General features: G+C 39.3%; 1 protein-coding gene across 5 annotated transcripts in view; it reads right to left on the bottom strand.

Annotated features, from left to right (window-relative positions):
• The window catches only part of LOC126354065 (juvenile hormone esterase-like), a 285,547-nt gene that overhangs the window by 217,264 nt on the left and 52,178 nt on the right, over positions 1–16,105 (bottom strand). The window contains exon 10 of one of the 5 annotated variants that reach the window (XM_050003433.1): positions 10,888–11,133. The exons of the other annotated variants lie outside the window; for them this stretch is intronic. Within the exon in view, the coding sequence (XP_049859390.1) occupies positions 10,965–11,133 (169 nt within the window). The 3' untranslated portion in view covers positions 10,888–10,964. Of the gene's footprint in view, positions 1–10,887; positions 11,134–16,105 lie in introns of those variants that run through there. 5 annotated transcript variants of the gene reach the window in all.

Raw genomic sequence — 16,105 nt, 5'->3', positions numbered from 1 at the left:
AATTTTATTCTACTCACAAAAATTTTGTTTGTAAATTGCACTATTGATAAAATGAAATATTTTTATACAGGATGATAAAAACGAACTGCATCCAACAGAAATGTGAACGAATATTTCCTGAATGGGTTTCCAAGTTCTACAATGGATCGAAGGATGACCTATGCCATATCACATCTATAATCTAGATTTAAGTTAAGTTTCATAAAAGAGAAAACTATCAAAATGGTTTACAGTGACCCTCAATTATCTTTAATTACTTATTTAACTTGCTGTAAATTACATTGGCTGATGTGGCTTCTCAATAATTATATAACAGAAAAATCATTGCGTTTCAGATTTTAACTTCAATTAGCAAATGTGAACACTATGAGATTTAACTGACGATCGACCCTAGTATTACGTAAAAAGGGGATGTAACAGATGAGACTTCTGCAGTTCTGAGTGAAGCGTTATGTGCTGTTATGCGGCACAGCGTGCGTTCATTACCTTGACGGTGTTTAGGCAGTGTCAGGGGGTGGCGGGCGGCTCAGCTCCTCACATCTCGCCGTCTCGGAAACAACTCTCTCCTAACTTCTCCTTACTACATTTTACCGAAGTTGGTTTTAAAAAATCTATCTGGCTGTGTTTTCAACTGACCAATCGAGGCCTCAATGTTATTCTTAAGCTCCGCCTACAAAAATTCTGTCTATCCAATGACAAACGTTATACTTTTCGTGGTGGGGCAATGTTTTTAACGTTTGCAACGTAACAGAGATGCGAAAAAGTCTCACGCTGAAGTGGCCCTTTTAGTGTTATCGTAAGATCTATAGTGTTCTTCTGGAGGGCTCTATTTTTTAACATGTGCTGGGAGGTGGTTTTGGCGGTCAGCTGGCAACGTGGGTGTCGGTCCCTTATCCTAGGGCCTCCTAGCCTACACGATTCTGCTCTCGGCTTCTGTTCTCTTTTCTCCCCTGGGAACTGTGTCTGTTTCACGGAGGGAAGGTATGACGTACATTTAGGCGTTCTTGTGTTATTCTGTGGTATTCCATTTGCTCACTCGTTGATTGTATTACTTTGGTTAATTTAATGTCAGGATTTATTAGGAGCTATGTGACATACTGTCGGATTTGCTATCTTGTCAGGATTTTCATGGAAGGTGTTGGATTTGCCTGAAACATTACATATCACCACCATTCGAACTTAATTTTTGCACTGAAGTTAGGCAATGATTGAGTTGTTGTCTAAGTCAGTCAAAAATTATTCCTTTATCTAAATTTTGTTGCCTACTGTTCAGCCACGTTATTCTGGTTCTATGCTAGTTTGTATTACTAATTTATATTTTTATAATTTTCCACATTCTTTTCAAAAATGTTTATATTGAAAACAGAAGAATATTTTTATGCTATTATCGTTATCAATTTTTAATTATTTTCTTTATTTATTTAAGTGTGAAGTTTGTTTTTTAAGAAGTTTGTTGTCGAAAATGAGGAGACTTTCACATCGATTTTCTTAGAAACTTTTTTTTATATAACTGTAGTAATTAAGTAAAATCTATTCCTAACACATTTTCTAAATGTCATGTACAAGTAAAATGTTTTTGTTTCTAGGCATTCATTTCAACATTGTTACACTAACAAATAGGAATTATGTCCAAGAATTGCTTTGACAAAGAAGTATACATACACAAGTATTGAGATATTATCCTAACAAATGGTACAAATGTTAAGAAATGGGAAAACATCCAACAACATAATTTTTTATTCTTTGTTTTTATAAGGAGAAAATAAGTAAAATATAGTTATTCTTTTATTTTTATGAGGACAAAATAAGTGGCATATAGTTTTAGTAATTATTATGCCTTACTTTTGTTCTTTGTATACTGTCCATTTCAGAACTAATGACTTATTTTTATCGATAGTTTTTTTTTTACTTAAGTCCATAGTCAATGACTGTTATTTTGTAGTTTATTAGCTGTCTGGTGTGCTTAACTTATTTCGTTTTTCACATGTTTCTTTTGCACAATTCCTACATCACATAATTTGATTTCACACATTCACACGATCCTATGAATATTTAAGCATGAGGTTGGCGAATGTTTTTGCGCTAAGGTGATCGACTTGAGCGAGATGGATGTGGGCAAGTATTTGATGTACAGCTTCGTTCGTCATTCCTTGTTGGCTTTGCAATTGTGTGTTGCTGTTGTGGAGGTCCCATAACGGAATGGCGCTGTGAATGCAGAATCTCGTGGTTTACTGGCTTTGTATGCGTGAAAGTCATCATTATGTGTCGCTGAAAGCGGTCGTTTTTCGTTGTGATACTCCGCAGACGATTAGATTACATTAGAATAGGGATTTCGGAATGTCATCTATTCTTCACCCATTTTCTTTCTTGATCACAATCTTGCAAATCTTCAACTTCTGTTCTTCCTGCTTTTCCTCTGCTTCTTACTTGATTCTTGTATCTTCTCTGGGCAGGATATGGGAATATTTATTGATAACTAGTCGCTTTGAAGTTCTCCTCTTTGTAACAGTTTGATAAATTGTTTGTACTTGACATTTCTTCAGTTTCGTACTGCAGCTGTTTAATAGTAGTGTGACTTTTACACATATTTTTTTGCCAGTGGTGGCTTGCCCAAGTTTTTCGCTCACTCCGCTGAGTCGGGTCGTCCCAAGACCCACTTGGCCTTCCGTGTTCTGCTTAGCAGCAGATTCACTGCCCACTTCAGATACTTTGTTGGTCTGACTGTCCTTTCCCTTCTCTCGACGCTTCTGCCTTGTAGCAATCGTTTCTTGCTAATTACGTCCATTTCTTTCTTGAGACTTCTCTCGTTGCAACTTGTGGGTCGTTGCATCTGGTTGTTGCTGGAGTTTTTACAATGGTTCTTACAAGAAGTTTTACTTATATTGATCTAACATATGTCTAGTACCTACATTGTTTTACGCCTTTTTAAAAAGCTTTACAAATTTCGGCGCCCTTTCCATGTTACAATTCTAAGATATTTTGAGTCTTAACTTCTACAAGAATTCTCAAATTCGTTTTTTATTTTTGTGTAGTGTCGTGGTGTATAGCATTTTAGTATTTCGTGCTGTTAGACTATCGACGCTTTATCCCTTCACCTTAATCTATGCTACTATTGGTGTTATTTTTGTTTTTGTTTTTTTAGAAACTACTTTCTTTTTCACACCTTCCTCTCTCTTCAATTTTCTTTCTCCTGACGATTTTATCTGCAACATAAACTTGAAATATTGTGCTAATTATTTACCAGTAATAAAATTAAACTTCAAACTTTTTGATATGGCTCACATGGTGAAGTCCTAATGTTTTGCCTGTTTTTGGGTTCATTAGTTCCACAGCATTATCGTGAGAAACTCGGCTAATTATGACCGGTCCTTTGTATGCAGCGTAAAAATTATTTATTTTGTGTTTCTGTTTGCTGGAGAGATGGTGTGTTTTTGCAAATGCTTTCTGGCCTACTGAGAATGTTCTTTTAATTGTTGTTCTATCTCCTCTTTCTTTTCTTTTAATGGCTGCCTTTCTGATGTTGCAGAGTGCTGTTGCTATGACTTGTTTGTGCTGTCTACTTGATACAATAGGAAATCTAATACTTTCTCTGGTTATGTTTGGGGGTTCAATACTTTTAAGTACGGTAACTGGAGGTAGTAGTGTAGTGCTATGTGGCATTTCATTTATTACTTCTTGAAAATCTTTAAGGTATATATCCCAAGTGGTGTGTCTTTTGCCTGCATATAATCTGCATAATGTGCCTATGTCCTTCATAGATCGTTCTGCTGGATTTACGCCAGGTTTGTACTTAGATATGTAGATGGGTTTTATTTTTTGTTGTTTTAACGTGTTCTGCCATTGCACTGATTTGTGTTCTGGGCCATTATCCGAAATTATTCGTTCCATTCGACCTACTTGCCTGAGAAAATCTTGTCTAAATGCTTTACTTATAGTAAGACCTGTTGCCCTTTTTAATGGTGTCAAGGTAACGTATTTAGAAGTAGGTTCCAAAGCGACAAATATGAAAATGTATCCATTTTTGTGCGTGGGAGTGGCCCCATCAAATCAGTTGCAGCTATTTGTTTTAATTTTTTATGGATTATTGGAAACATAGGTGGTTTGGTTTGGAAAGTGACGTGTTTAGCCCTCATACATTTTTTGCATTTGACTAATACTGTTCTAATTCGTCTTTCCATGTTAGGAAAATGGCTTGTTTGTTTTATTTTTAAAAAGCATTTCTTTGGTCCAAAGTGGCCATTACTTAAATGTGTATACCATATGTACTTATTAATTAGTTCATCTGGGATATAAATTAACCATTCAATCGTTGCAACATTTCGTCTAAAAAATAAAACATTGTTTTTACGAGATAGTGCTGTCAAATGTCTGGAAAATCCTTACTTTGCCACTTGTGTTTGATTCCTATTATTTCTGGATCCTTGTCCTGTTCTTTGCCTATGTTTTTCAATGCTGTCGTAATGTAGTTTTCGAAACGTACTTGTTTCATATAGTATATTGTAAACTGGTCTTCTGCTGCTTCCAAATCTATGTTATTGGATGCACCCTGTGGACATCGTGATAAAGCATCTGCTAATACATTCGCTGGTCCTGGTATGTGTGTAATAGTGAAGTCAAATTCTTGTAGTATTAACATCCATCTGGCTAACCTCCCATGAGTTAGTTTGGCGGATAACAGGAATTCTAATGCTTTGTTTTTCTTCCGAATAGGAAGTATCGAAAACGTTGGAAGCCCCATACAATGGCCAATGCTTCCAGCTCCGTGACTGAATAGTTTTTCTCACTTTTTGTGAGTGCACGACTGGCAAATGCAATTGTTATATATGATCTTAGCCCTGCCTGTTCCTATTCTTAGAATAAAACAACTCCTAAACCTGTTTTCGCGCTATCAGTGGCCTTACAAAAATTTTGTGTTAGATCAGGATGTGCTAAAATCGGTGCTGTTGTTAGTGCGTTTTTCACTTTTAAAAATTCGTCATTGGCTTGTTGAGCCCATACCCATGGCATGTTTTTTCCAGCCAATGCACATAGGCGTGGTGTTGCTAGAGAGTCAATCCAAATAATTTTTTTATAGAATCCGGTGAGGCCTAGAAATCCTCTGAGAGTTTTCTTATTATATGGAGTACAGAATTTTTTGACTGCCGTCAGTTTTTCTGGGTCGGGCATTACCCCTTTCTCTGAAATTATGTGGCCTAGAAATTTGACCTCTCGCCTCCCAAATTTGGATTTTCTTATATTTACTGTTACCCCATGCTCTTTCATGATCTGTAAAAACTGATTAAATGTGTCGTTGTGATGTTCCCAAGAGGGTTCTGCTATAATCACATCATCAACATAACAAGTAATTCCAGAATGAGATTTTCACTCTGCAGCGGAGTGTGCGCTGATGTGAAACTTCCTGGCAGATTAAAACTGTGTGCCCGACCGAGACTCGAACTCGGGGCCTTTGCCTTTCGCGGGCAAGTGCTCTACCATCTAAGCTACCGAAGCACGACTCACGCCCGGTACTCACAGCTGTACTTCTGCCAGTACCTCGTCTCCTACCTTCCAAACTTTAAAGAAGCTCTTCTGTGAACCTTGCAGAACTAGCACTCCTGCAAGAAAGGATATTTCGGAGACATGGCTTAGCCACAGCCTGGGGGATGTTTCCGGAATGAGATTTTCACTCTGCAGCGGAGTGTGCGCTGATATGAAACTTCTTGGCAGATTAAAACTGTGTGCCCGACCGAGATTCGAACTTGGGACCTTTGCCTTTATTATATTTATAATCCTGTATTCGCCTGACCTGAAGTCCTATTCCTCCTGCCACTGAACTTCACTAATTCCCGCTATATATAACTTTAACCTGTCCATTTCCCTTTTTAAATTTTCTAACGTACGTGCCTGATTAAGGGATCTGACATTCCACACTCGGATCCATAGAACGGCAGTTTCTGCTGGCCGGCCGCGGTGGCCGTGCGGTTCTAGGCACTTCAGTCCGGAACCGCGTTATTGCTACGGTCGCAGGTTCGAATCCTGCCTCGGGCATGGATGTGTGTGATGTCCTTAGGTTAGTTAGGTTTAAGTAGTTCTAAGTTCTAGGGGACTGATGACCTCAGATGTTGAGTCCCATAGTGCTCAGAGCCATTTGAACCATTTGAACGGCAGTTTCGTTTCTCCTGATAACGACGTGCTTCTGAGTAATCCCGCCCAGAGATCCGAATGGTAGACTATTTTACCTCCAGAATATTTTACCCAAGAGGATACCATCGTCATCTAATCGTACAGTAGAGCTCCATGCTCTCGGGAAAAATTACAGCTGTAGTGCCAGCACAGCAACGTCATATTGGTTGATGTTACAAGGCCAGAGCAGTCAATCATCCCGACTGTGGACCCTGCAACTACTGCAAATGCTGCTGCCCCTCTTCAGGAAGCACGCATTTGTCTGGCCTCCCAACAGAAACCCCTCTGTTGTGGTTGCATCTATGGTACAGTTATCCATATCCTTGCAGCGCGAAAGCCTCCCCATCAATGGCAAGATCCATGGTTTATATATTCAGAAATTGTCGTCCCATCACTCTTTCCCACATGTGTACTCTCATACTCAGTCTCATATCACACATTTTAGTTTAGCAGCACTACTTATCTCTCACAAAAATGTTTTTTTTTATTTCTTTTATATGAACTGTCTGAGGTATCTCCACTCACTTGCACTAAAGAAGTCGGGTAGTTGCTTGAATACGCTGTTGTTGAGAGGAGACAAAAGCATTGTTGTAGTATTAGGACCCCTTTATCCCAAGTTCAGCAACTAGTGAAGTAGGATGTCCACTACAGGTTTCCATTGTTGGCTGAGGAGCACATCGTGGTTAATGTCTTCTTGTAAACAGCAGCCATAGTACGTCTAGTCGACCCTCTCACTTCAATCTTAGTCCTATCTAAAACATCCGTCACTTCATTTTAACCATGTCACAGAGCTTTCGTTAGATGTATGTTCCGTATATCATTTGAACAATTTTTTTATCGAAATGACGAGGAAAGAGTCAGTTTATATGACATGCACAATATTTAAAAATGAAGACCAGAAGCTAAAATCTGTGAGAGTGAGCCACAATGACTCGATGTCAACTGACTCGAGTACTAGCTGCCGCGGAAAAGTAAACAAAGTATATGCACACTGAAGATTCTGCGGACGGGACGCAAACAAGACATCCGTGCCGCTCCATTGCCAAAGGCAGTCTGACACCTCCCAGGAAAACGTCAATCATTTCTCCATACTTATACTAGTCAGTCAGTTGTCCACACTTACTGGTTGTTGAAAGTTAATGGTCACATGAGAAGCACTCGCCTTTAATTCATTGATGAGGCAGTCGAATGTACGTCTGACCATCTGCGTATATTCGAAGAATTACTCTGGTGATTTTCATAGTTGATGATAAAAATTATGAAATTGTTCACGAAGATTCTGTCCTTCGTAAATTTTCGATTCTCTCGCTAAATTAGGACGTAGCCTAAGCGGCGAATATTACAGCATACTTTTATAAGTAGGATTTTATCATCAGTTTTTATTTTGAACTTTTAATTTTTCTACCAGAGCCATTAATTAATTACATTAGACAGTGCTAATTCGGTGAGCACAGCTATGCACACTGATTATTAAGCAAAACGCTTTACATATTGGCACTTAACATTAAATTGTGGTGTTTATAAATTCACAAACATTTCAATTTTGGACTATGTGGAGTATCTGAAACTGATGCAATGAAACACATGCAGTTACACAATCTGAAATTGTTAAATCCGAAAGCTGGTGGGACTTTGACAATTTCATATCAGAAAAATACGTTCACAGACAGTGTTGGACCAAACACTGAAATAGGTTTAGCAGCTTGTCTGTGCAAACATTGCTATTGGTCTTAGTGTAACATTCTATAAGAGTCTAGTAAATTCTTGGATTAGAAAAACAGGCCGTTGAGTTGGATGTTATACAGTACCTCTATCAGCTCAAGATGGAAGTAATAAGTTACATTAGCAGTCGTTTCATAATAGCTTTACAGGCACTTGACTACTTTGCGATCTAACCTGTGATGGAGTCTCTGCGTTATCATCGCTGTCTCAGCGCTACCAACATTTAGGAAAAAAGTGGTACGCACGGTGGAGCGTCAGCCACAGGTGATTTCCGCAGCCCTTACTGCCTTTAAGAATAAGTATGTTTCTGGGAATTCTGAGCGAAACCAGTTAACGCCTTTCCCTTACACTAAAAAGCCTAATATTACACTTAAGAGCCAAAGAAACCGCTACACTTGCCTAATATCGTGTGGGGTCCCAGCGAGCACGCACAAGTGCCGCAACACGAAGTGGCATTGACTCGACTAACGTCTGAAGTAGTGCTGGAGGAAACTTACACCATGAATCCTGCAGGGCTGTCCATAAATACGTAACAACAGTAGGGGGTGAAGATCTCTTCTATATCTCTTCTTCTAAACCCTACCCTATCTTCTAAACGTCCATCGGCTCTATACAATTTGAAACGAGACTTGTCCGACCAGACAACCTGTTTCCAGTCATCAGTAGTCCAATGTCGGTGTTGATGGGCCCAGGCGAGGTGTAAAGCTTTGTGTCGTGCAGTCATCAAGGCCGTATCGATGATGTTTCGTTGAATGGTTCGCACCCTGACACTTGTTGATGGCCCAGTATTGAAATCTGCAGCAATTTGCGGAAGGGTTGCACTTCTGTCGCATTGAACGATTCTCTTCAGTCGTCGTTCTTGCAGGATTTTTTTCCGGTCGCAGCGTTGTCGGAGATTTTGTGTTTTACTGGACTCCTCATATTCACGTTACATTCATGAAATGCTCCTACGGGAAAATCCCCACTTCATCGCTACCTTGGAGATTCTGTGTCGCTCGTGCGCCGACTACAACACCACGTTCAAACTTACTTAAATCTTGATAACCTGCCATTGTAGCAGCAGTAACCGATCTAACAACTGCGCCAGACACTTGTTGTCCTATACAGGCGTTGCCGACCACAGCACCGTTTTCTTCCTGTGGACACATCTCTGTATTTGAATACGCATGCCTATACCAGTTTCTTTGGCGTTTCAGTGTAAAGATTTGTATTACGTGTTATAATTATAGCTATAAAAAATTCTAGAATTATTGTGGTACACAAATAAATAGGTTTCTTTTGATCACTTTGATTCTTTTAAAACGACTTCATGTACTTAAAAAATAAATCATCTATTTTTCACTCAGTTCCACGACGGTTTGGAATAAATTTAAATAATGTGATTGAATTTAAAAACTTGAGGATTAACTATGTCACCAATTACAAAAAAAAAATAAACACGCCTCCGCTCATTTTAAGACTGCAGGTACAACATAAAAATGGACAATTATAGCTTCATATATACAAGTGAATGAAATAATTAAGATTTCCTTTTGTTTCGTGAAGGTGTTACTAATTGACGGTGCCTCTAATTTTTTTTAATGCCGTGTTCGAATTTGAGTAGTATATGTGCTTAAAATAGTTGTTTTAAAAATAAGAAAACTCTCTGCGCGGGTTTGCAATTTTGGAGTGCGGTAAGTCTCATTAAGCACGCTGTACACCTCGATGACTGTTTGTTGTCTCTATCTGCAACGATTCGATAATCCACAGAAATCTGCGTTTGTCAGAAGCACTTGCTGAAAAATAAAGATATCAGTACAATAATTATGCAATCGAATTCGTTATTTCTCAGGAAAAAACCTTGCACTGTTTGCTATTATTTTATTCAGTAATTTGTTGGATGTTTCTGTAGCATTCATTTTCCAGAGGAGCGCAAGATGTAGCATTGACACCGTTGAAAATAAAATTAAGGCGATTAGAGAACCAAGAAAGTTGTTTGTCGGATCGCAAGAGCTATGAAAACACCTAAAGGAATGTGGAAATGTGACATTAGATAACATACAACAGCAACATAGATGTTTTTAATTGAAGTTCGTAAGACAGGGAAAAGTCTCGAAGTGTCATTTCCTCAAAAATGCGTTTTGAAATGGCTCGTTATGACTGCAGCAAATATCACACCTCCTGCAGTTTGGTAGCGATACCAGTTCTATGAAACCAGATTTACGTTCTGCTTTAGGAGTACACATTTGTCTAAAAAAAGAAAAGATGGAGAAGCCACACCAGTCATCTTAATGTAAGGGGAGAATCAGTGGGTAACAGATATGACGGACAGTATTGAAGATAACAAGAAAAAATTAAATCTGTGTAAAAATCAGCTTCAAATTCATGACTAGGAACGTCTCCCAGAACTCAAGACACACATATTATGGACTAGGCATGAACGACTACGTTTCAGTAATTGACAGATTACTCCATTGGTTCTCAAAGAGATTCCAAGACTTTGCACTACTGAAGACAGATTTCGTTTTATTTGTGGGACTGTTCTCTGTTTTGGCTGCTAATGTAGCGTTTGGTTATAGAACAACTAATAAGAAAATTGTTTAGATGCATCTCCGTACGAGACTTCGATAGTAAAACGACCATCATGGGTAACGAAAAACTTCCATAACAGATAGCTTTTTCAGTAACAATACGAATGTCATACCTACGTAATTAATCATTTTAATTATTGCATTCCAGCTAGACCCTGATGGAGTCAAATACAACAAGTCAATATCATAAGCATCCGTATATCTCTCAAGTTCAAAAACACATCAGTCTTTACATAAAAACTATGGCTCTCATTTTCCTGTCGTCCATTCTCACACAACAGAGTGTTTTCAAATGTTAATTTACTAATTACATTTTCAGACTTCCTGTCAGAGAAAAACACGGATATGGAATTACACATTCCTAGTATTATCGTAGTGATAAAATGGTTGCAACATATGTTTCTGCCAACGCCATGAAAAAAATCAAGTCAAGTAATATTATTTGATTTTTTAATGTATGCAGTAATTACATCAGTCCACTGGCTTGCTTATGAATCTGCTACTGGACGGTCAGAGTTCATCGGCGTAAGGCTGCAGCGGCACGTTCGTGTTCCAGAAGTCCATCCGTTCTGCATTCTTGTCGTGGGCCAACGAAAAGTTGGCCTGCATCAGCATGTAGCTGCGGTTAGAGTTGTTGTATGCTTCCCATACAACTGGGTCCGCTTCTGGAGTAGGTGTCCTGGGGAGAAACGGAACCATTGTTAGAATACTGACAGGAGTATTATCGCATTATCACGCCTCTAATGCTGTTTAAACTTTGCATTCGTAACTGAGTGAAATCACATTTTCCTCTTCTAGCTTTCTGACATACCAAGTGAACACGAAGCACATATTTTCATAGTTACATACTTAAGAGGCGCATAATTGTTTCGATTATGACTTGAATATCTATCTGTGTTTAGATGCTGAAACTGTGTGAGTGAAAACGACGAGAAATTTCTAATACCGTGTCAGAGAAAAATTATTATTGTCATTTGCTTACAGGCGTGACCGTATAATTCTAGCTATAACGACCTACCCTCCATTTCTGCCAGAACCTTCCTCCTATCTTGCAGGCTTCAAAAGTGACAACTACACGTTTGCTCATTTATTTTCTTCATTTTGACTTTGATTTCATGACCATCTAACGTCATTCATACAAAGTTCATACAAGTCATATTCGTATCCAAAAATGTTTATTACTGTCTTTCCTGTGTACACAGCAGGTAACGCAGACTAATATACTCTGGCCATTGAGTAGTCATGTACCGGCGGGAGGGGGGGAGGGAGGGGAGGACAGAAATTCACGAGCCATGAGCAGTGCAATCGTATTCTGATCCATTCTCAGTTAATTCAGGCAGATAACGCTTCCTTTAATTCACAAAACATTTAAGAATTTTCAGTTATACTCTGGGGGTCTCTTACAACAATGACTCGAACATGAACAGATCATGATTGGTGGGGTTACAGTAAATTAGCATGAAGTTTATTCAGCATGATTTGAATTTACTTGTACATAGAGAACAAGCACATGAACATGGAATCTTATTATGGGGCACAATACCTCAACATATACACAATGTAACGAAAAGTATTCGAGAATGATCGCTTAAAGAGTTTCTTTATTTAAAACACGACAGATAATACTTTTTTAAGTCCACTTCTTCATGAGCTCTCATAAACGTTAAAATTATACTGTACTGAGTATAATGACTACTAACGTGGGTGTGGAACTACTGCCTACCCTGTAATATTCTTTGTAATTGGTAGCCTAAGATTCAGGCCCTCGCCCACCACTACTGCATTCAACTTCATGGCACCGGTCGTCAATTATTTAACAACTGATACTGAATATTCGTTGTTATGCTGGCTACATACAGAAGGTTTCCAGAAACAGTCTGAGAAGCCAGTAAGGTTGTCGCGAGCGCAAAAACTAGCGACCTGCCAGAGACAGTGTCACAAAATTTCGTTTACTTTTCACAGACCGAACAAACGTAGCTTTCCCTCACCTAGCTGTAATCTGACTGAAAACACGAACGCATGTCAACTACTTTTAATCCTACCATAAACCAGCTTTCATAAGCTGGGATGAATGTATAAAATTCAGTCACTGGTAAGAATTTCCCACATATAAACGGTGGTAAGAAAGAATCTGGAAACATTGTAAGGATGTGGCGGGGGGGGGGGGGGGGTTGTACTGAGAAATAATTGTTTAGAAGAAAAAGCGATACGTTGCGCTGTTTCCGAGTTAGTTATCATGGTAATTCAGAGACATTTGTGGGTCCGTTAAGTTACCACTTGTTCAGATGCTCCTTACAAGTTAAAATTTGCCTTTTTCGGATGTGAAAAATTTCATCTAGGTGAGGGAAAGCTACGTTTGTTCGGTCCGAGAAAAACAAACAAAATTTTGTGACACTGTCTCCAGCAGCTATCTTGAATTTGCGCGCGCAACAACCTGACTGGTTTCTCAGACTGTTTCTGGTCACCCTCTGTATGTACCCAGGATAGCAATAAATAATCAGTATCAGTTGCTAAAAAATTGACTATGGTGGAAGGAAGTTCAGTGGAGGAGTGGTTTGCGAGGACCTGAATCTTAGGCTACCAATTACAAAGAATATTACGGGACAGGGACAGTAGTTCCACATGCAAGTTAGTAATCATTGTACTCAGTACAGTACAATTTTTACGTTTATGTGAGCTCATGAAGAAGTGGACTCAAAAAAGTAGCACGTTGCTGGCTGATGGCCTGAATCTTGATTACCAGTTACAAATAAAACTAATAAATAAATAGTAATTTCACACGTAAGTTATTAATCATTAAACTTGGTACAGTGTGTAAGAAATGAAATGATCGCATGGCATTGATGACAGGGAAACCCCACCTGGGATACTTTGGCGGCGGAGTTGCAAGTTACTTCAGGTGGCGCCACACTGGGCGACTTAAATGTTCATGACAATGAAATGATTATGAGGACAATACAACACTCCAGTCCCCGAGTGGAGAAAATCTCCGACCTAGGCCCGTTGCATGGTAGCCAGATGCACCGACCACTGAGCTATGGAGGCCCGGTACTGTGAGATATACAGTTTAAACAAGGTCATGAAGCACTGGGGCTCAAATAACTAGCACTTTGGTGGCTGATGACCTGAATCTTGACTACCGTTTAGAAACGCAACTAATCGAATCGCAAAAAATTCTGCACTTACTACTCAGCAAGCGAGAAATAATGAGAGATGGGAACACATTTCAATTAGACGCGATCTCGATGTTCTAATACATTACATCCCTAATGGCACACAACTACCAGTCTTCCTGATCTCGCAAGGCACGTCACTTAAAATTGCACTATTCTCACGATTTCTTGTAAGAAAAATTGAAGTCATACTGGATCGCGAAATGGCCATCTAATTCTGCAAGAATTTGAAAGAATGAGCTTTAATATCAGAATAAATTACATTTTACTGTGGACCTTAGCCCGTGATACCAGAGGAGTGTTCATAGAAAGCGTCCTTCACTAACCTGCAGCTCTGGTAGACTGGTTTGAAATTCCCTTGTTCCTGGGTGTGGGGCAAGGTACCCTTACCAACTTCACTGCACTGCGTGCAAGAAGCAGAGTCCGCCCCTGTCATTGACTATTCTTTCTGGCTCCGACGCTACTTACCCACAAGATGAGTTGGCAGTACTACACCAGGCTCTATGAAATACTCTGAACAGACTGGAGTGAATTTTAAAATGCTTTTGTTCTCTTGTTTGTTCACTCACACACGATGAAGTGGAAAGAATTTGAGCTGTGTAAGGAAAAATAAACACAAGTACTTATTGAAACTTCCTGGCAGATTTAAACTGTGTGCCAGACTGAGACTCGAACTCGGGACGTTTGCCTAGGCAGAGGTCCCGAGTTCGAGTCTCGGTCTGGCACACAGTTTTAATCTGCCAGGAAGTTTCATATCAGCGCACACTCCGCTGTAGAGTGAAAATATCATTCTAGAGACAAGTACTTATTCCTTCTCTGGAGATTAGACGGACAGAGAGAAGTAACAAAAGACTACACACGGCCATCCTGCTAAGGCACCAGTTCCACATTACATGTGAAAGGTCATGTAAACGTGCAGACTGAAGTGACGAATGAAAATTTGTACCAAGGCCATAATTCGAGCCAGATCTCATGCTCACTAGGCAGATGCACTAACCGCTACACCACCCTGCCACAGTGGCTTTGTACAACCTCACAGAATACCTCTCTGCTCAACTATATGGTTTAGGGGGAATACCAAGTGGACTGATGTGTCAATGGGAACTAGCACCGAGGAGGAAGGCGTCCTATGGCAGTCCGTGAAGTTGTGCAAAACCACTGTGGCAGGGTGACACAGTGGTTAGTGCATCAGCCTCGTGAGCAGCAGGCCCTAATTTGAATTCGAGCTTGGTACAAGTTTTCATTTGTCGCTCCAGTCTGCATATATACTTACGTCATAGATGTTAGAGACTCGAAAAGGTCTCTTGAACCATTTAGTCTCATTTGATTAATGGAAGGGTTTCAGTAGAAGTCTTTCAACCTCTCCTGCACAACTTGTGCACTAGTACTCCTAAGACGCATTGCTAGAGTTGAAGCTAAAGACAGGTTGTACATCGTTGTTAGATCACTCAGTAAGAACGTTGCCTCTTAAAGACAAAGTACAGAGTTCGAATCCCAAAACGACACACAGTCTTAACCTACCAGGGAGTTTCAAAACATAACTCGACTGCAGAGTGAAAGACTCATTCTGAAAATGTGTGGGTGACTAGGTTTAGGAATGGTCGGAAATAAATATCTGTTATCTGTCACCGGCAACAATAAATTGAAAACGACGGTAGCTGTGAGTGAGGAGTTTACTACAAAGTCTGTGAACACAGAAGCAGCGCCATTAAACGAATCGGTTGACGATCGACATCGACCAACGACAACCAACATTGGTCTGAGTCCAGCCTAAACCACTATCTGTGGCAAGAGAGGTGCTGTACTATATTTACATTCTGGAGTGGCGAGGATTCAAATTTTCACTCGAAATTTCTGTAACCCAGTTAATTAACATGACGGTTTCTTTGAGTTAGATATGCTCTATTCCTGTACCGTCTCTCTTCTATCAAAGTTTGTGATCCATGTCTAATGATCTCGTATCGAAGACACATTAAAACCACAATACTTCTTCCCATTCGTCGGTAGCATTATTTATACGCTTGAAGTCCCTATACATTAGGAAATGGGTTACGAGAAAACCATATTAGTTTACGAAGGGAACCATCTGTGAAATCTCGAGCGTGACAAACATCTCTAACGCCATATCACGAGGTCGTATCTTTGTTGGAAACCGTAAGTAAGTACTACTTAAAGTTTATTACTTAATTATGTATACAAAAATAGAACATTATTTACTACAATTATGATTCCTTTGAGGAATTAAAACACCGCATTGTCAGAAGGACAAGAAACTTTATTTAATCTCAATGTTTCTTTAATTTTCTTTCGTACTTCCGTTCACATTAATTTTGAGTTATTGAGAACTAGTTTCGAAAATGTCGTTCATTTTCAAACTGTTACCTACATTAAAGTTTCATCATCAGTAAAAATGTAAAATTGCAAAATATTATAGAGTATGAACAGTTACTAGCCTTCTGACTGTGGGAAAGACAAGAG

The sequence above is a fragment of the Schistocerca gregaria genome, chromosome 3, assembly GCF_023897955.1.
Source record: "Schistocerca gregaria isolate iqSchGreg1 chromosome 3, iqSchGreg1.2, whole genome shotgun sequence".
Taxonomy (NCBI): domain Eukaryota; kingdom Metazoa; phylum Arthropoda; class Insecta; order Orthoptera; family Acrididae; genus Schistocerca; species Schistocerca gregaria.
This window is presented reverse-complemented; position numbering and strand designations above follow the sequence as displayed.